Genomic DNA, 22,356 nt, shown 5'->3' with positions numbered 1-22,356 from the left:
GATTATATTTTTATAACCATAAATATTTATCATTAAGTGGTTATATTTAAATAACCATAAATATTTATCATTAAGTGGTTATATTTACATAATCATAATTATGTGATTATATTTAAATAAGCATAAATATTTATCATTAAGTGGTTATATTTACATAATCATAAATAATAATAAAAGGCTTCAATGACTTTATCGAAAATTCGGAGTTGGTTGATATCCCGTTGGTTGGCAGAAAGTTTATTTGGTATAAGCCCAACGGTTTGGTAAAGAGCAAAATTGACAAGGTGTTGGTCTCAAAGGAATGGTTGGAATATTGGCCAAATTGCCAGCAACTCGTGTTAAGCATATTAATCTCCGATCACGGTGCAGTTATACTTAGAGAGGTGTCTGTGGGTTGGGGTCTGAAACCTTTTAGGTGTTTGGACGTATGGCAAAGAGACAGTAGGTTCAAGGAGTTTGTGAGTTCATGTTGGTCTTCGTATGAGGTCGTTGGAAGTGGGTTATTTATTTTCAAAGAAAAATTGAAAAAGCTAAAAGTAGATCTAAAGTATGGAATAAAGAAGTCTTCGGAGACGTAAATCTTGCTAGCAAGGAAGTGCAAAAGAGGATTGATGTTTTAGACGCACGGGATGATGATCGTGGGTTAGTTGAGTCAGAAAGGGAAGAAAGAAAGGTTCTCCTTGCTGATCTTATTGAGGGTAAGTTTAAGCAGGAAGCGGTTATGTTTCAGAAAGCAAGGCAAAATTGGTTAAAACAGGGAGATATTAACACAAAGTTTTTTTCACTTGTCAGTTAAATGGAGAAGAGCAAGGAATCAGGTACATGGAATTTATGTTAACGACAAATGGTGCGATGATAAGAGTGTGATCAAGGACAAGGTCCAAGAGTTCTTTGATGTCAGGTTTGCTAAGAATGATGCTTGTCAGGTGTGTTTGGATAATGTTAGGTTCCGTTCCATTTCGGACTCTGACAATGATTTGCTGATTGGTGACTTTTCTGAAGAGGAGATTAGGGACGCGGTCTGGAGTTGTGACAACTCCAAGAGTCCTGGTCCTGTTGGCTTCAATTTTGGTTTCTTAAAATTTGGCTGGGATATTATAAAAAAAGACGTGATGGCGGCAGTGAAGGATTTTGCGGTTAACGGTCATTGGCCTAGAGGTACAAACGCTTTGTTTCTATGCTTCATACCAAAAGTTGAAAATCCTCAGCAGCTCGGTGAGTTTAGACCTATTTCTTTAGTGGGTTGCATGTACAAAACCATTTCTAAAGCACTTTCCCTACGCTTGAAAAAGGTGATTGGTAAGGTTATAGATGTTAGAGAATCGACTTTCCTTGAAGGAAGGGGTTTGCTGGACAACGTGCTTGTAGCTAATGAGGTTTTGGAGGAGTATAAAAGAAAGAGAAAGAGTTGTGTTTTTTTTAAGGTTGACTATGAGCGTATGACTCGGTCAGTTAAGAGTTTCTTTATTATATGCTTTGGAGGTTGGGTTTTTGTGATCTGTGGATTCGTTGGATTAAGGGTTGTTTAGAATCTGCGTCTGTTTCAGTCCTTGTGAATGGGTGCCCAACTAAGGAGTTTTTTCCAATGAAGGGTCTCCGTCAAGGTGATCCACTAGCTCCGTTTCTCTTTCTTCTTGTGGCAGAAGGGTTGGCCAGGGTATCAAGGATGGCTGAAGAAAAGAATTTGATTGATAGTTTGGAGGTTGGCAGGGATAGAGTGAAGGTTAATATGTTACAGTATGTTGACGATACCTTGTTTTTCTGTGAAGCTAACACCAAAAGCATTTTCAATATTAAGGCGATTTTGCAATGCTTTGAACTTGCCTCTAGGCTTAGGGTTAATTTTGTGAAAAGTAGGATTGGCGGAATGGGGTTGAGTCATGGTTCGCTTCGGAGTTTTGCAAATATCCTTAAGCGTGATGTAATGGGTTCTCCTTTTGTTTACTTGGGTTTGCCTGTTGGTGGGAGTCATAAGCGTAGTGACTTTTGGAATGGGGTGATTGAGAAGGTTAAGACTAGGCTTAGCAGGTGGAAAGGTAAGTGCTTGTCGTTCGCAGGGAGAGTGTGTTTGATCAAGTCCGTTCTTTCTTCCATCTCGTTATTCTTTATGTCACTGTTTAAATTGCCTTCCGGGGTGGCAGACAAGTTGGTCAGGATTCAAAGGGATTTTCTTTGGGGTTGGGGATCTGAAGGAAGGAAGATCGCTTGGACCTCCTGGGAGAAGGTTTGTAAACCTCGGGAACTTGGGGGCCTTGGTATCATTGATCTGAAGACTTTTAATGTGGCTTTGTTAGGCAAGTGGATATGGAGGTTGGGTTCGGATAAGGATGGTCTTTGGAAAGAGATTCTTGTCTCCAAATATGGTGGTTGGAGAAGTTTGAGAGAGGAAGAGAAAAGTAGTAGGTGCTCTCTTTGGTGGAAAGACTTAAAAAAGGTGTGGGTTTTGGAGGGGTGGGGTAGTAGTTTTGAAGAAGGGATTAGTTGGAAAGTTGGTGATGGAAATGATGTTCTTTTCTGAGAGGACTGCTGGCTAGGTCAAGATACGCTGAAGAGAGTATTTCCAAGACTGTTCTCCCTGTGTCCGATCAAAGATGCAAAGGTAGCTGAGATTGTGTCCTGGTCTGATGGCGTGTGGGTTTGGCATTTAGCATGGCGTAGATCTTTGTTTGAATGAGAGAAACCTTTGGTGGATCAGTTATATCAGGCTTTACTTGAGGTTAGGTTGGTCATGGGAGAAGCGGATAGGTGGGTTTGGAAGGCAGGGGGTCTTCAGACGTTTTCAGTTAGTTCTGCTTATTCTCTTCTTAGGAGGGATGGTGAGGTTGTTTTCTCCTCGACATACAGTAAGCTATGGAGCTGTAAAGTAGTACCTTCTGCTTTAGTCACTGCCTGGAGGGTGTTGGAGAATAAGATCGCTACTAGGGCCAATTTGGAAAGGCGAGGTGTGTTGGTTGGTAGCCCTTTGTGTTGTTTGTGTGGGAAGGAGGAAGAGTCTTACCGCCATTTGTTTTTCGATTGCAGATTTGCTTGGTGGGTTTGGTGCCTTTGCCTAGAGTGGTTGGGGGTGGCGTTTGTGTCCCATATTGATCCGGTGTTAAACTTTGCACAGTTTAGGATGTGTCAGTCTTCAAAGTCGGTTAATGAAGTGTGGCGCACAATTTGGGTTGGGGTGGTGGGTGAAATTTGGATCCACAGGAATTTTATTATCTTCAACAGGGGAGTGGCTGATGCGTCTGAACTGTGTGCACGGGTGCAAACAAAGGTTTGGTCTTGGATTAATACTAGATCTCGATTCGCTTCGTTTCCCTTTTTCTAGTTGGTGTATGGTACCTTTGGAGTGTATGAGAATGGTTGTTTGATGTAGTTTAAGTCTATGTCCGGTTAGTGATTGTGTTTGTTAGTTTGCGAATTTTAGCTAGTAGTTGGTTTGGTATCTCTTGTTTCCTTTGTATAAGGGTTTAACCACCCCTGAAGTGGCTCGCATTTATTAATTTATTATTGTCGATAAAAAAAACCATAAATAATTATCATGAAGTGGTTATATCTACATAACCATAAATACTTATCATTAAGGGGTTATATTTACATAATCATAATAATTAAGTCATTATATTTAAATAAACATAAATATTTATCATTAATTAATTAAGTAATTATATTTACATAATCATAAAAATATTTATCATAATAACTATCAAAATATTTATCATTAATTGATTATATTTACATAATCATACAAATATTTATTTTTAAGTGTTTATATTTATATAATCATAAAAAATATTTATGATTAAGTATAATCCTAAAAATAATTATTTGATTATATTTATATTATCATATAAATATTTATAATAAGTAGTAATTAATAACTAGTTATATTTATTTAAAGTTATTTAAAGTATTATAATTAAATATAAAATATTGTGATTTAAAATATTTTTTTTTAAAGTTAAAATTGAATCTTATAATATTAATATTTAATAAAATATTACTGTTTAAAAATTAATTTAAATTATAAAATGTAATTTAATGGCAAGTCCAAAGCCAGCACCGTGTGAATGTCACTATTGAAATAAATAAAGGAAAAGCAGCAAACACATGTCATGTATGTCATGCCAGTAATAAATTAATGAATCCCACTTTCCCTTTTAAAAAAAAATTCCTAACTCTTCATCTTCTTCTTTCTTTCATAAGAACTTCACAGTCTTCTTCGTCACTTCTTCATCTTCTCCGTTCTCCTTTGCATTTTCCGCGCATTTAAAAGTATCCACCGCGTGTCCATAATCTAGGCTGTGTCCGGCCTAGCTCAATGCATTCGACACACGGTGTGTCTTAACGAAGTTCTTTTTCAATTATACCTTAACATAATTTAAAAATAAATAAAATTAACATATTGAATAGTAAATTGGAAGCAAAACATATAATTTTTAGTGGAACATCTAGATTTACATATTCTTCTTTTGAACATGTTTTTACTAAAATAAAAACAGGTTGTCGTAGTCCTATAAGATTAGATGATAGTCTTTAGAGAAAAATATATGTAATTTCTTAAAAAATTTAAAAGGTTGAGAATATAATTAGAAATTATAAAACTAATTAATTGGTCATGTAAACAAAGAATTAGAGTTAAAGGGGATTAATAATGTATTTTGGCTAAATAATTTTATTAAATATCTATTCCGTGGTTGTAACCGTGCTTGTTTTTAAAAAAACAAAACAGAACATGTGCCCCTGTCACGACACCATTCTTTTTCTTCCATTTCTTTCTCTCTCCATCTCTCTCTTCTATATTCTCTCTTAATATCTCACTCCATACCTCATCTATTTTAGAATCTGATTGGACCATGTTGTAACTGGCGAGTTAAGGAACATTTCTACCCCATCAAATTTTTAAACAGAGTAAGTTTATTTTTGCTCTAAAGTTTCTTTGTTCTCTATTTTTCCTTAGGATTTAGTCATCAATCTTGGTGGGGTCAGTTGAGAAGTTTAATCCTCTCAACTTATTCTACTATATACTGCATTTTTGTTCTGTTTGGATAACTTGCTTTAGGCCCGTAAATCTTGAAGCTTATCCAGACGGTGGGAAATAAAATTCTAGAAGTTGTTTGGAAAGCAAGTAATTGAGGTAAGGGAAGCTAAATTTAATAGTACCTTAGGCTAACAATTGAGGTAAGGGAAACAATTGTTTATATATTGTGTGTTTGTTTATATATTATTTAAACTTTATAAATATTATATTTTGATAGTTTGAAAGTTAAATATTGTTTTGATGTTGGAAAAGTTCTTGAATGGTATAAATTTTTAAAATGTTATGATTGAATGATGTGTATTATATATGAATGATGAAAATTGTATGAAATTGATGTCATACATTAGGAATAATGTATGAGTTGTTATTTGATGGTACATTAAGTATGAAAATCCTATGTTTAACGGAGATCCTATGACTTCAATGATGATCTAAGTCATGTAGACTAAGATATCAGGTGGTGAGAAGCTGAAAGGGAGTTCATACACACCGGGTCCCATTGTAGACACTCGGTATTGGATGTTTGAACTTACCCTGATCCTTTATTGGATTCGCTGGTAATCTTTGGATCAGGTGTTAGTATCTGGTAGGGGCATACTTAATGAGTCTTCGGAAGACGAAGTGAGATTGAAATGAAATCCAGTGATTATGATTGAAAATAGATCCATGTGTGGTCTATACGAATGATGAAATTTGTATTGAAGTTTTACATGAAATCATTTAAAGAAATGTTTATAAATTATTAGTCTAAATTGGTTATATTTCCATGAATTATGTTATCGATTTTCTTTACACTAGCTTACCCTTACTTTTCGTGTTGTGTTTTAACTGCGATGATTGTACTATGTACACGAGCAGATGACCATACAGGTGCAGGAGAGCCTTAGAGGTTTCAGAGTTTTATTTTGAGCTATGGATATGTAAATATTTGTATTTCTATAAATCCTAATCATGTATTAGGAATGTTTTGAAAAACTCCAAGTTTGTATAGAAACGGGTATAACTTTTATTGTAATAGTTATATGTAAATTATTGAGTGTTACAGTGGTGTCTTATTACATAAGAGTTTTCAAACCATATATTTGATCACAAAACGATTAAAAAAATAAAAAATGTATTGTAACGAATATAAATTATTTTAAAAATTTAAATAAATTACACATATTTGTTTTTTCAATATCTCATCTATTATAGTATATATTGATATTTTTCCTTTTTTTTTACTTTATTTCTCTCTTCTTTCTACTCATATATGCACCCTTTGAGGCTATATTTGGATTTAAAAGGTTAGAAAGTACATTTCAGAATTTCTATATAAAATAACAAATTTTATTCCGTCAAACAAACAAAGAAAAAAATTGCTGCTTTCAGAATATGAAAAAAAAATATATTATCAAACGAATTTAATTTTAAGATAGACTTAACAATGAAATTTTCAAAGACCTCGAGTTCTTGTAACAGTAGCTAGTAACAAAGTGTCCTAACTCCACCTTATTTTCGTTGTAGAAAATGAAAGTGTAAAGATTTTATTTGATTACACTTTTTTTCATTTTAATATTATTATTAATATTATTTAGGAATTTTATTATTTTATATTTTAAAAAATTCTAAAATTATCAATTACAAATTCTACAATCTAGAATACAAATTTGTATTTTGGATTGTGTAATCTAGAATATTGTATAATCTGAAACACAAATTTTTACTCATATCTCATGAGAATAATATTGTAAGACCATTTACCTAATTCATCTAAATAAAATAAATTAAACTTATTCAAAATTTATATTTAAAAAATTATTTTTCATTACCTTTTGAAAAAAGTATTTTTTATGCAGGCTAGTCTTCAGGCTCACCGACCAACCATTATCGGAGCTAGCCAATAAAATCAGTTCGCATATTTTACGCAAGGTGGGACAACCTGCATTGCCATCCATAGTAATTTAACATATCTTCAAACGAGATAAATTCAATTTTTCCTTAAGTTATCAATTTTTAAATATTTTATCATATTAATTTTTTATCACATTTTTGCCATGATTTGTTTTTTCATTTTTAGGTATGTTATCACCATATTAATAATAAAATTGTATCATCTTATACAAATTGTGTTATTGATTAATATAACTACAAGAAAATCATTAAACAAAAATTAATTTTAGAGACAAAAAAAATTAATTACTATATTGACTAAATTAAATACTATTTTATATATATAAATTATTGGTATCTAAAGTAGTTTTTATTATTAATAAAAACAATTATAAACTAGTTTCTAAATTGAGAAGCCTTCCAAGTTGTCGAGGAGATCTCCTACACAATCTCGGTTGTTATTTTTTGATATCGAGACCAAGACTATCCCTCCTTTGCTCAGGAGGAACTTAAAGTTTACAAAGGGCCTTAATTATGTAACTTCTTTCGAGAAGGAGGTCGTTGCCTTGACCTTGTTGAATGAGTTGGTCTAGGTTTACTTGGAGATGCAAAGTTGGACTTTAGTGCTAACAAAGGTTATTGGTGTTGAGGCATCCAAAATATCTTTCGCTAAGGTTGAAAAACTAAAGTGCGAGCACCTTGAGTCAACTAACTTGTTGAAGGAAACTTTGGAAGCTAACTCCAACTTGGAAGAGAGGCTCAAATTGTTGAAGTTGACCAGGAAGCTAATGTCAAGAAGGTGAGGTCGTGGAGGGCTCAGTGTATGTTCTTGGAACAAAAGTGTACTTCCTTGGAGCAAAGTGAAAACAAAATGGATGCCAAAATGAAAAAGCTCGAGTTGAGTTTGATTGAAATGACTCTGGCTCATGAGGAAGTTGTTTCAGGGAAATAGAATGTCGAGGTCAAGCTTCGGAAATTCCAGAAGTATGTTCTTGGAGCTCGTGGTGAAGGCTTTAGCCAAGCTATTTTGCAAACAACCTTTTTTTTACAGAATTGCTATTGAGGAGGGCAAGTTTTATATTCTATACTTGATTTTTTGTAAGTGACAACCAAGACATATGGCTTGTATTTTAATTAATAAATGAAGTTTCATTTCCCCAAAATTTTGCCTATGTTATTTGTTCTTATTTGCTACTTGGTGCTTTGTTTTTTTTACCTCTCAGTTTAGGTAAATGAGAAGGGATCCCTCGATTGTGAATATTCTTTGGTCGATAGCTTATTCGGGAGGGATCAATGTGTTTTGACCATGGCCAACTTAGTATTAGAAAGAATGACTTTAAACTAGAGGGGGTGAATGGTATAAAGAGGGTTTTCACAAACTTTTAAGTCAAGAATGAAATTACTTCGAGAAACACTTGAATCAGAATTTAGTTTGCTAAAACACAAAGCAAATAAGCACAACACCAGAAAAACAATTGGTTGTTTCGCAGAAACAATCGGTTGTTTATACCAGTTCACAAATATTAAAACTGAATTTAAAGAGATTAAGGATAGAGAGAATGCACACAAAGGTTTATACTGGTTCACTCTAAACCCAGAGCTACATCTAGTCTTCCCAGAAACCACTGGGGAATCCACTAAGCAATCAACCCTAGATTACTTACAACACAACCAAAGAAGTGACCTTGATCCCCTCAAGACACACACTCCCTTTGGTCCAACACAACAACACTAAGAATGTTGATCTTGATCCCCTCAAGAACACACAACACTTCTCAGCAATACACAGAGTTTCTTTCAACAGATACAAAGGATTACACTTGTTACAGAACAAATCTGAAATCAATACAAAATGAAAATCCTATCTCACACTCTTTGATCAATGCAATCTCTAAGCAATTCTCAACTTTTCAAAATCTCAATCTCTTGAAAAACTCAAATCTGTTTTTCTGTATATAATCAAAGTTGTTGTTTGTTATCAAATCTTAACAAACTATTCATTGCATTTAAAGATTGGTCAAATCATTAAAAACTGGAGCGTAAATAGTTATAAAATCATTTAATGCTCAGTCAAAGCACAAAACAGTTTTCTGTTATGGTCCCAAAACAAACAATCGGTTGTTTCCATGAATCAATCGGTTGTTTTGGTTTGACAGCAAGTCAACCATTGAAAACAATTTTTAAACTTTCTAAAAACACCTAAGTATAAAATAATCGGTTGTATCGACAAAACAACAGTTGTTTTTCACTTAGTTTGAAAAACACTTTTCTTTTAAAAGGATTGAGAATGCTTATACATGAAATCTACCTCAGATCCGATCTAAAAGACAACTTAGCAACAACAAGCACATCCAACCTTTCATCAACCTTCAAATGGTTTGGATTCTTCAAAGCTTGAACACACTTGGTTCAACACTTAGTTGTCGGCATGAACAACTTTGGAACGTCTTTGGCCAAAATAAATTTGATTAGAAAATGGTAATTTTATTAAGTGCCTCATTAAAACCTTTTCGGCTAAAACACTTCCAAGGAACAAAAGGTTGAATGAGGAAAGAGTACATATTGATACTTACATCATTTTGTTACAAAGCTAACTAAAATAAAATTTTAAATGGTTTGTGTGCCAGGTCTTTTGTATTGTTTTCTTGATAGGTGTTGGTGTTGGTAGGATCCCATTTTGGCTTCACTTTGAATCTGAAATGGTCCCTCCCAGTTGGTTGAGAATTTTTCCTTGGTTTTCTTTTCTTCACTTTGCATTCTCTACACAAGATCTCTTTGGTCGAAAGTTCTCAATTTCACCTTGGAGTTTTATCTTTTGGATGCTCTAATTTTGCAGACCTCGTCTATGATTTAAGCTTTTACTCATACCTCACTGGGTAGGTGTAGGTTGGCGATGAGACTTGCAGTAGTTATACTTCAATTGGAATCATGACATCAACATTGTATACAATACTGTATAAGGTCTCAAGGGTAGTGATAAGTGTCATATTTCAGTAATATTTCATACTAAAATACAGACACCTATGGATATTAATTGATAAAATAACTGTAATATTACCCATAGTTTATGAATTTAAACCTTTTTACATATTTTGTGATTATAAGTTGAATAAGAAGAGTTTATTCCCAAATTTGTGTTCATTTCAGGATTCTAGGGAAGAATGGAGATGAAATGGAAAAAGGAGAATAGACAAAGATATAAAAGGAAAGTTGGAAAGCTCAAGCACTCGCCCAAGCCAGAATCTCCTAGAGGATTTCACCCAAGCGAGCCCAATCTTGCCCAAGCAAGATTACTCCAGAGACGTTGGGCTTGTTTTCGTCAAACTTGTCCAGGCGAGAAGTCACTTAACCCAAGCCCAACTAGGTTAAATATGAGACATGAAGCACAATCCTAGACATCAATTGGGAGAATAGGAGGCGATAAAAAACCCCAGAGGAGGCATCTGTCAAGGAGAAACATCTTGGATCTTCTTTTCCTGCTTTCCATGCTTGTAATGGCCAACATGAGTGTCTAATTCTACCCTATGAAATTGGGAGTAATCTGTTCAAACTCTTATGAATTGAGGTGAAATTTAAATATAATATTTTGTTGTTGATTGATGATTAGTATTGTCATTTTATTTGTAATGCTTGTTTACCATGATCAAGATCCTTAGATTTGACTGGAAAGTATTTCTAGGTTTCTGACCCAAATGATAATGCTTAACTAATTTGAAAGCTAGGAATAGATTTGAAATATTAATTGCTATCAACATCTAATCGTAATGGCAAGGAGTTTTTATAAATATGCAAGGAATCAATTTTTAGGAGACTCTCTTAATAATTGTATATGCAAGGAATCAATATAAATGAATTTTATATGGGCATCAACATCAATAATTTATTCCAAATGTTATTTGCTACTTCATCATTCATCATCATTTATTCCAAATGTTAATCTGCCCAGTCCACAGGCTCTAACCCCACCTTCCTGGCTTCAAAACTACATAACGGGATCCTAAGCCAATCATTCGACCACTGCCCAAGACCGGCCGAATGGAACTAGGTATCCTATGCATAATTTTCTTTCTAATTCATGATTTTCTTCTACACATAGTGCATATCTTGCTAACATCACAACCACCAAAGAACCTTACACTTATGCTCAAGCTATTCTTGATCCAGATTGGCAAAAAGCAATGGACAAAGAGTTTTTTGCCTTGCAGCTAAATCAAACGTGGACCTTGACACTGTTACTTGTCTGACAGAAACCCATCGGATGCAAATGGGTCTATAAAATAAGGTACAAATCAGATGGCAGTGTCGACAGATATAAGGCGTGCCTTGGTACATTCAGATTGAAGGTGTCGACTATTGTGAAACTCTTTCACCAACAGCGAAATTAACAACTTTGAGGTGTCTCCTCACCATTGCAGTAGCCAGAAATTGGTTTATTCACCAGCTATATGTGCAAAATGCCTTCTTACATGGCAAATTGCATGAATTATTTACATGGACTTGGCACCCGGGCATCATCCACAGGGGAGAACATTGTATGTCGACTCAACAAATCCCTTTATGGTCTCAAACAGACATCCCAGACATGGTTTTCAACATTTTCTCATGTCATTAAATCTGCAAGATTTCAACAGTCCAAGACGGACTACTCATCATTTACTGCCCTTTTGATTTATGTGGACGATATTCTTTTGATATGAAATGATTTGACAGAAATTCAGCGTGTTAAAGACTGAGACTGTATATTACAACAATTTCGCATTAAAGATCTTGGAGACTTAAAATATTTTATAGAGATTGAATTTTCCCGTTCCAAAGCTAGTATTTACATGTCACAAAGAAAATATAGGGTTTTTGACCATGATGGGGTTATTTCTTTTGCTTTTTACCAAAATGGGGTCCGTTTAAAAAAGATTACAAATTTAGGCAAGTCATGCCAATTCAGCACGACTTCATATGCACAAATCGTCCCAATTAGACACAACTCTGCCATGTCATACTGAAGTCGTGCCAACTTGGCACGACTTCTGCCTTGTCATACTGAAATCGTGCCAACTTGACACGACTTCTGCCATGTCATAATTTTTTATTTTTTTATTTAATTTTATTGTTTATATATTGAGCCACAAATGTCGCTATTTAAAAGGCCCCAATATACAATCTGCACAATATTTTAAAGGCTTACGAGGTCCAATTTAATCCAGTTCGAAATCAGGATTATTGGTCTACTTACACGGGACCAAATTTCTTACCTGACCTCATCATGCGTCGACATCAATCAGGAAGACCTAACACCCAACACATTCGTAATGAAATGGATGATTCAATTCCAAATAAGCCAAAAAAATGTTCATATTGTAGAACGGAATGTCACAATAGAAGCAATTGTCCGCACATACAAGCTTAATAATAAAATTCAACTCAAGTTTGATTATTAATTTTCTCATTTTCTTTATCTATGTATTTATTCATTCATAACACTCTTAGAACATTCATTTTATTTATCTATGTATTTATTCATTCTATTAAAACAGGATCCATACACGATTATCCAATTTTTTGTTCCTTAAAACTAACCCTCTTAGAAAATTATGTATCAAACTAATTTTTAACATTATATAACTTACTACCAATATATAAACAATAAAAATAAAAGAAATAAAAAATATGACGTGCAGAAGTTGTGCCAAGTTGGCACGACTTCAATATGATAAGGCAGAAGTCATGCTGAGTTGGCACGACTTCATTATGACATGGCAAAGTCATGTCTAGTTGGGAAGATTTGTGCATATGAAGTCGTGCTGAATTGGCACGACTTGCCTAAATTTGTAATTTTTTTTAAACGGACCCCATTTTGGTAAAAAGCAAAAAAAATAACCCCATGATGGTAAAAAATCCGAAAATATGTGTTTCATATTTTTCAGGATACTGGACTCACAGGTGCTCGTTTAGAAAAATTTCCATGGAGAAATACCTAAAACTCACATCAGACGATGGAAAGTTATTAAGGATCCAGTCAAATACATGCGACTTGTGGGACCACTAATATACCTAACGGTTACTCGGCCTGATATAGTATTTTTGGTTCGGACCCTAAGTCAATATACACAGACTCCACAAAAACCTCATCGGGATGCCGCAATTTGAGTCCTAAAGTACATCAAAGGATCACCGGGACAAGAATTGCTATTGCCATCCGAGAACAATCTGACATTTGATAGCTTATTGCGGCTCAGACTGGGAGGTTGTCAGAAAATTCGCTGGGTATTGCATTTTTCTTGGTTCTTCTATTATCTCATGGAAGTAAAAAAAAAAAAAGACAAATGTATCAAGATCATTGCGAAAGCAGAATACCGCGCGATGGACAATACTTGTTTGGAGATAGTTTAGTTGCGATATCTTTTGCAGTACTTAAAGGTGTCATGTAACTTGTCAACTCAACTTTTCTGTGACAATCAAACAGCATTGCATATAGCAGTAAACCCAGTATTTCATGAATGCACAAAACACATTGAGATAGACTGCCACGTTGTGCGAGAAAAGTTACAAGTCGGGATAATCAGTCATTCATCTGTACCGACACAATATCAACTCGCATATATTTTTACGAAGGCACTAGGCAAAGAACATTTTTTGACGCTACGACACAAATTGGGGGTCATGATCTTCACCTACCAACTTGAAGGGAATATTAAGTAAATAATAATTATCAAATTATACATAATTATTGTATGCAACTATAGTACATTATTGTACTATATTGTATGCAATTATATGCAATTAATTTAATAATGATAAAATTCCATGATTAATGGATCCTACATAATTAGCTTGTGATCTGGAGAGAGAAAGTCTCCATACACTTGTATATATTATATATTATATTTTACTGTATATGGAGTTATGTAAATATAGAAAGAGAATAAAGAGATCTTCATTCTTTCTTATCATCTTCTTATATAATTTTCTTATAAAAGTTCAATTAAGTTTAAAGTTTGCTTAATATGATAGTTATTTAAAAGTTCAATTAAGTTTAAAGTTTGCTTAATATGATAGTTATTTAAAGTTTATTTGAGTAAAAAATTGTTAATATTTATTATATCTTATGTTATTTTAGAATATTTATAAATATCTAGTCTTACATGTATAAGTTAACTTGTCTCATGATAAATGTGTATTAAATATCTCATATCAATTAATAATAAATTAAATTGTGATATATAAATAAATATAAATATTTTTGTATAAACTAATTGAGTTAAATTTAGATTTTATTTCTTAAAAAAAAATTAAAAGTAAAATAACTACTACAAACTCTCACATTTCATCCCATAAACCAACACCATACAGAGGACTGTTACCATAATTAATAGATAACTATGTTTCTTCAAATTGAGTATGAAAAGTATTTACCAGATATGGTAGATAAACATTGTGCACAACGTCTCAAACTTCTAAGCATTATGATCCGTAAGAATTAACTAAAAAGTATATAAACATTTAAATATATACTTTTTGTATTTGTACACACGGATATAGTCTAAATAATATCTGGAGCTAGTTATAACAATTGTTTTTTATTTTTTGTCACTCTTTTTTTGTTATTCTCATATTCTTTTCTTCGTGTTCTTGTATTTCTCAGTTCTTCTTGTACTCGCTCTTTGGTGTTAGATTGAAAGTTAACCTACAAAGAGTTCTCTGACGATTAAGTAACTACTTTGTATTAAGAGTGTGTGATGTATTTGATAAAAACGTACCTAAGTCTGGATAACAAGACTTATTTATAGTGTACTATTTCATTCATGAAATGTACTTGATATCTTTAATAAAATAATATTAATTTATTTATCTTATAATTTCTGGATTTCTCGAAATATTGTTCGAATTTATAAGAATGTTAAACTCGATCGATACATATTAGTTATATTACAATTAATGGAGGTTAATGATAAAACCTAGCTTTCAAATGAATCAAGATTTCATCGTAGAAATCAATTCGTTGTTGTTATTGGCTTTTCCTAGCCGACTTTGATGAACCAATTGGTTGACTTAATTGGTTGACTGTGTGGTTGTTAATTTTTTATCACCAAACTGTTGACTGTTTGGTGTTTAATAATTGAAGAGCATGTGGACGTACACCAAGCAATTATGACATGAAAAAAATTACAATTCAAAAAATGGATATTATAATTATTATCATTATTTATGATATTATTGTGTGTGATTTGGCAGGTTCTTGGATGCACTGTGGATACCATTTGACAACATCGATTTTGGCACCAACTCTTCTGAGTATTCCTTATGCATTCACACTGCTTTTTCTGTAAAACTACTCAGAGGTTCTCTTATATATGCATATATATGGTGTTATATATTATGCTCTCAATCACTCTATTCTTTGATTAAGATCTTCTTCACTCATAAGAGAGGATAGGAACTCTGTTTCCAGATGAAAAATCTGAGAACCCAAATGGTGTTCAAGAGCTTCACCACCAAAATGATGTTGATGCAGGAGCTCTCTTTGTCCTCAAGTCTGAAGGTTTTATCTTATATTATGTATCTCCTTCTTCTGTGCTTCGTCTTTTGCGGAAAAACTCTTTAGAAACCGAATGATATTATTATTATTATTATTATTGTTGTTGTTGATATTATTTATTTTGTGTGATTTTGCAGGTTCTTGGATGCATTGTGGATACCATTTGACAACATCGATTGTGGCACCACCTCTTTTGAGTCTTCCTTATGCATTTACCTTCCTTGGATGGACGGCTGGGATCTTAAGCTTGGTGATTGGAGCATTGGTGACCTTCTATTCATATAATTTAATATCTAGGGTTCTTGAACACTACGCCCAAAATGGTAAACGTCAGCTACGTTTCAGAGACATGGCTCGTGATATTTTAGGTACCTCATTTCCTACTCAATCGCCTCTTGAATCTTTCTTTGTCACTATAATTTGTAAACCTAAGGATGTGAGATTAAGTGTGACATGTGGGTTTTGTTTAAGGTTTAGTATATTAAAGAAAAAATAGGATTTCACATGAGGTTAATTTCATGAGTGTGATTGATTTGGTTATTTAAACTTAAATGTATAATTACATCTATCCTTTTAAGAAAGTACCACAATTTATTCAATGAAAGATTTTGTTACTAAATTTTGTAGACATTAAGTTAATTAAGTTAATAGTAACTTTTGCAATAAAATGCTATAATTTTATTTTGTAAGTACAAGAATGACTAAAAAAAAGTTTATTATGATATTGGTAATTCATACTTTGAGAGCATGACTTTGTGTGAAAAAGTTGGATCAATGAAATGATTTTAGTGTGGTGAAATTTGAAGTTAAAAGTCATATCATGGTATAACTATTTTGGTTAAAAAATTACACAAAAATTGTGACTTTAGTGTTAAATGAAAACAAATGACATTGTGCATAAATTACACAACTTTAGTATTAAAAAAATCAAATTTTTTGAAATTAATTATATTATGATACAATTTTATTTTTTATTATAATTTAATTTAAAATATTAAAAAAATAATAATAAATTGAAGGATATATATTTATATATATAATTACTAAAGGAAAAAAAATTAAAAAAACACTTTTATTGAACAATAAATTTTTAAAACATTATCAGATAATTATTCTAGTTTGTGCATAAAAATGGTTTTTTAATCATCTAAAGTGTTAATGAGTATGTTTGTTTCTATGAAACTATAGTTAAAAGTATGTAGAACGCTTATAGGCTTTTTTTTTTCTCTTATAATTCTTCAAGCTGTCTTTGGTTTCCGCACTCCGTCAAATTTCTTCCTACATCCTAAAATTTTTTCCTACACCTCATCATTTAGACAAAATTACTAAAATGCCCCTCTAATTCACTATCATCCGAAAAGTTGTATACTCTTGAAAATTTATTTTGGAAAACACATTCCAAAAAAGTTATTCCAGAAAACACATTCTAGAACATATATAATACATTCTGGAAAGTTTATTCCAAAAATTTTGTTCTCGAAAACATTTTCCAGGAATATAATTCATGAACTCGGGAAAATATGTCTTGGAAACATTCCAAAAAAAGTAACCCAAACACTCTTTTCTGAAATTGATGGGGTGCAGGAAGAATTTTTATAGGGTGCATTAAGAAACACTCTTCTTTCTTTTACTAATGTAAATATAATCTTGACAGGTCCAAGATGGGGTCGTTATTTTGTTGGTCCAATTCAGTTCGCAGTTTGTTTTGGTGCTGTAGTGGCTTGCACTCTTTTAGGAGGACAATGCATGAAGGTTATCATCAACTATTTATCCCACTTATTTATCTATCAAATAAAAAACTATATTTTTATATATTATAAACTATGTGCATGCATTTTTCTGTAATTTTCAAATCATTGGTTCTTTAATCAAAGATGACTCCCTATTCTATATGCAGGCAATTTACTTGTTGTCAAATCCAAACGGGACCATGAAGCTTTACGAGTTTGTAATCATATTTGGATGCTTCATGCTAATTTTGGCTCAGCTTCCAGCTTTCCACTCATTGAGGCACATTAATCTAGTGTCATTGATTCTCTGCTTGGCATATAGTGGTTGTGCTACTCTTGGTTCCACTTACATTGGTAATTTTTTAAACTAATTTTTTTTCTTATCGGAAATTCCACGTCAACTATAGATAAAGTCAATTCATAATATATATATACAAATCTCATCTTACAAGTCGATTTTGTAAAGTTCATATAAACTTAAAGTATTACATCTTAAGATGATATCAGAACCATTTAAAGTCTTTCATAATCCCAAGTCGACTAGAAATAATACCAATTCATAATATTTTAGTAAATGCAGAACTCATTAGTTTAGTTAGGGTTAAAATTCATTTCTTAAGACTTCTTTTGGTAATTTAGCATTTTTCACTTTATGCTTTGGCAATTGAATTGAAACTTTTGGTTTTGAATTTACAATGTTGTTACAGGAGAGTCATCCAAAGGACCAGAAAAAGACTACTCTTTGAAAGGTGATACTAAGAATCGCTTATTTGGAATCTTCAATGCAATTGTCATCATTGCCACGACTTATGGAAATGGAATCATTCCAGAAATTCAGGTCCATCATAATAACTAATCTTGTCATTAAAAACAACCTTATTGTGCTTAATTGCATTTCTTCTGTGGTTGTAGGCAACACTAACACCACCAGTAAAAGGGAAGATGTTCAAGGCACTATGTGTTTGTTATTTTGCACTTATTGTCACTTTTTTTAGTGTATCTGTATCTGGTTATTGGGCATTTGGCAACAAATCTGAAGGCCTCATATTAAGCAATTTTGTGGACAATGGGAACCCTCTGGTGCCCACATGGTTCATTTACATGACCAACATTTTCACTATAACACAATTATCAGCCGTTGGTGTGGTATGTCATATACTAATTATTGCTCATTTGATCTATTAAAGCATGCATAATTAAATTTTACCTCATGTTCAAACAATAACATTAAATATGCCAACACATTTTTACTCTTGTTTATGATTCTTTATATAAGAAACAAATAACAGTACTTTTAACACCATCATTTGTTTTTTATGAAAATAACTTAAAAGAGTTTCATCTTAAGCAAAATAATCATTGAATTTGAATGTAGGTTTATTTGCAACCAACAAATGAAGTGTTGGAGCAAACATTTGGAGATCCAAAAAGCCCTGAGTTTTCCAAACGCAATGTAATCCCTAGAGTGATTTCTCGATCACTAGCTATTACTCTTTCAACCATTATAGCAGCCATGCTTCCATTTTTTGGAGACATAAATTCTCTTATTGGAGCTTTTGGCTTTATCCCTCTTGATTTCATTCTGCCAGTGATTTTCTACAATTTCACATTTAAGCCATCTAAGCGAAGCTCTATTTACTGGTTGAATGTAACTATTGTTGTGGCTTTCTCTGCATTGGGAGCAATAGCAGCAGTTGCAGCAGTTAGACAAATAGTTCTTGATGCCAAAAGTTATAGATTATTTGCTAATGTATGATTTGGTTGTTCATACATCGAACTATCTAATGAAATCTGGTGGTACAATTCATATATCTTGGTGTTATTTTAAAGGTGCAATATTTAGACGAAGATAAATAATTGAGAATTGAACTCGTGTTTTTATTTTTCTTCTTTGCTTTGCTTTGTGTACTATATTCAAAGGTATTTTATACATTGAAAATAACTTTTAGAATTCTACAACAATGTTCTCTAACATTTACAAAATATAAATAATATCGTTAATAGTATTACTAGATACTCTTAAGAAATATTCTATATGCATTTAATCTTCTAAAACTTGTAACTACTTTATTCGACAATTTCCTTACCATTAGTAGTCTCTAAATTTTCAAACTAATTATTTACACTTTAAGAAAACATGTAAGGTGTGATGGTTTTAATACGACAATTATTAAAAACTGCTATAATTATCCATATAATACGACAATTTAATATGTGACACATTTTTACTTCAAAATATGTCATTTAGAATTGTCATTTTATGAAGTAGACCACTCTCCGCATTTTTGTTCCCTCCATAATATTCATATTTTTTCCAAAATAGATTTCCTCATTCGTTCCACAACATTATTTTTTCCCAAAAATATTTTTTCTTCATTCCCTCCACAACATTCTCTTTTTCTCAAAAAATAATTTTATTCTCATTCCCTCCACAACATTCCTCATTCTCCCAAAAATATATTTTCCCTAAAACATTGTATTTTTGCAAATCTCATTTCTTTGACCCCTCTGGAAACCCTCTCATTTGGAAACACATACCCCTCACTTTATAATTGTCCACCCTTCTTATAAAAATCTTAACCTAACTCTTATCACTCTCATATCCCACACCACACGCATCCACACCAACATGCAACAAAGTCAAACAGGTGGTATATAAATATAAAGTGAATCAATTCATGATTATTTATTATATTGTATGATTTTTAATAATAATATAAATATTATTAATATTATTCATATATTTAATATAATTTATATTATTAATTATTATAATATTAATATTAATATTATCAATATTATTAAATATTTTTAATATTACTAATATAATTAAATATTTTTAATATTACTAATATAATTAAATATTTTTAATATTACTAATATTATTAAATATTATTAATAGTATTAATATTATTAATACTAGTAGGAACACAAGCATTTTTACTATATTTTTATTATTATTATGTTTATTTATATTTATTTAAATAAAATATAAATTTATGTGTATTTGTATGTATGAGAGATATAGAGAGCTTGAGAGCATGCTATTGAATTTCCAAACACTTGTGAAAAAAGAGAGATAAAGTAACAAAAAGCGAAGAGAGTAGAATGGTGGTAAAATACAAAATTGTAAAACAACAAAAATGGAAGAAATTGAGATATATTACAGAAAATTATATTAAAAAAAACTATTCTATATTCAAAACTACTTCGAATAACTATTTTAATATGTTTTAAAAAAAATAGAAAATGACGCACTGATCATAATAGTAATAAAATTAAATATTAATATCTATACCTATATATATATATTATATATATATAAAGGGGATATATATATAAAGGGGATTCCCCTCTTAACTGCTCTTAATTTTTTTTTTTCCTATTTTATCCTTATATTAATATTTAATTTTATTATTGTATTATGATCATTGTGTCATTTCTTATTCCCCTCTTAACTGTTCTTAATTTTTTTTTCATTTTATCCTTACTTAATAATTGATTGTATTAATTTATTTTGGTTATTTGGACATTTTATAATTTCAAAAATTAATAAAATAATTTTTTAATTTATTTTATTTGTTATTATTTAACTGGAGAGTGGAGAGAATGGAGAGAGTGGAGAGATTGATTAGTTACTTTCTCTATTAAAGATCTTCTTCTCTATTAAATAATGTAATATTTTGTGGACCACTTTAGCCGGAGAGTGAAAATTTGGTACGTTACTTTTTCTGATTTAAACTGATATTTTTTTTATTAAAATTGATTTAAGAAAGAGATTTTATGATTCTCCACTACACATAACCCACATATCCTACTTTCAACTTTCCCACTTTCTTTCTCCACTACTCTTTAACTTCTCATTTTAATGTTATTAAGAAAAATTGTTTTTGAAAAATAAAAAAATACTAAAAAAATAAAAAATGCGGATAGACAGGCACGTTAGTGCCTGTGTTCCCGCTAGTAAAGATAAAATAAATAAAAAATTGAAAGCAGTTAAAGAGGTATGTATAAGTATAGATTATTAAAAATTATTAATATCATAAAAAATTAATATCATTAAATATTATTAATATAATATTAAATATTATTAATATTTTTAAATATTATTAAATATTATTAATATTTTTAAATATTATTAAATATTATTAATATTATTAATATTATTAAATATTATAAATATTATTAAACATTATTAATATTATTAAATATTATCAAATATTATTAAAATTATTCAATATTATTAATATTACTAAATATTATTAAATATGATTAATATTATTAAATATGATTAATAATATTAAATATTATTAATATTATTAAATATTATTAATATTATTAAATATTATTAATATTATTAAATATTATTAAATATTATTAATATTATTAAATATTATTAATATTATTAATATTATTAAATATTATTAATATTATTAATATTATTAATATTATTACATATTATTAATATTATTAAATATTATTAATATTATTAATATTATTAAATATTACTAATATTACTAAATATTATTAATATTATTAAATATTATTAAATATTATTGAATATTATATTATTATTAACATTATTAAATATTATTAACATTATTAAATATTATTAACATTATTAAATATTATCAATGTTATTAAATATTATCAATGTTATTAAATATGATTAGCATTATTAATATTATTAAATATTATTAGTATTATTAATATTATAAATAGTGTTAATATTATTAATTTTATAAATAATATTTAATAGTATTTATATATAAATACTATTTATATTATTAATATTTTTATTACTAATATATAAATAGTATTTATATTATTTATATTGTTATTACTAATATATAAATAGTATTTATATTATTAATATTGTTATTACTAATATTATTAATTTCATTCATATTATCAATATTATTAATACTATTAATATTTCTAATAATATTAATATTATTATTAATAATATTCATATTTTTCAGATTGTTAATATAATACTAATAATATTATTTATATTATTATATTAGTATTATTTATTTTATAATATTAATAATATGTATATTTATTAGTTTTGATTATTATTATTTATGAATATTAATTATCATTTTATAAATATTCATATTATAATAATATTTTTAATATTATGTATATAATTATTATTATTATTAGAATATTTGGTAGGTAATAGAGAT

At 30.4% G+C, this 22,356-nt stretch overlaps 2 protein-coding genes across 2 annotated transcripts; both read left to right on the top strand.

The window, feature by feature from the left end:
* The first annotated feature begins 301 nt into the window (after positions 1-301).
* LOC137833540 (uncharacterized) lies at positions 302-15,511 on the top strand. Its single transcript, XM_090297320.1, has 9 exons — positions 302-363; positions 517-698; positions 793-1,376; positions 1,520-2,036; positions 2,142-2,506; positions 2,696-3,262; positions 7,495-7,700; positions 15,131-15,237; positions 15,324-15,511. The coding sequence occupies exons 1-9, from the start codon at positions 302-304 to the stop codon at positions 15,509-15,511; spliced, it is 2,778 nt and encodes a 925-aa protein (XP_090153446.1).
* Positions 15,146-18,975, top strand: LOC137831729 (GABA transporter 1). The gene is made up of 7 exons (XM_068639528.2): positions 15,146-15,437; positions 15,572-15,802; positions 17,089-17,186; positions 17,332-17,518; positions 17,872-18,002; positions 18,077-18,310; positions 18,540-18,975. The coding sequence occupies exons 2-7, from the start codon at positions 15,580-15,582 to the stop codon at positions 18,918-18,920; spliced, it is 1,254 nt and encodes a 417-aa protein (XP_068495629.1). The 5' UTR covers positions 15,146-15,437; positions 15,572-15,579; the 3' UTR covers positions 18,921-18,975.
* The last annotated feature ends 3,381 nt before the right edge of the window (positions 18,976-22,356 follow it).

The sequence above is a fragment of the Phaseolus vulgaris genome, chromosome 11, assembly GCF_051622355.1.
Source record: "Phaseolus vulgaris cultivar YP4 chromosome 11, ASM5162235v1, whole genome shotgun sequence".
NCBI lineage: Eukaryota > Viridiplantae > Streptophyta > Magnoliopsida > Fabales > Fabaceae > Phaseolus > Phaseolus vulgaris.
This window is presented reverse-complemented; position numbering and strand designations above follow the sequence as displayed.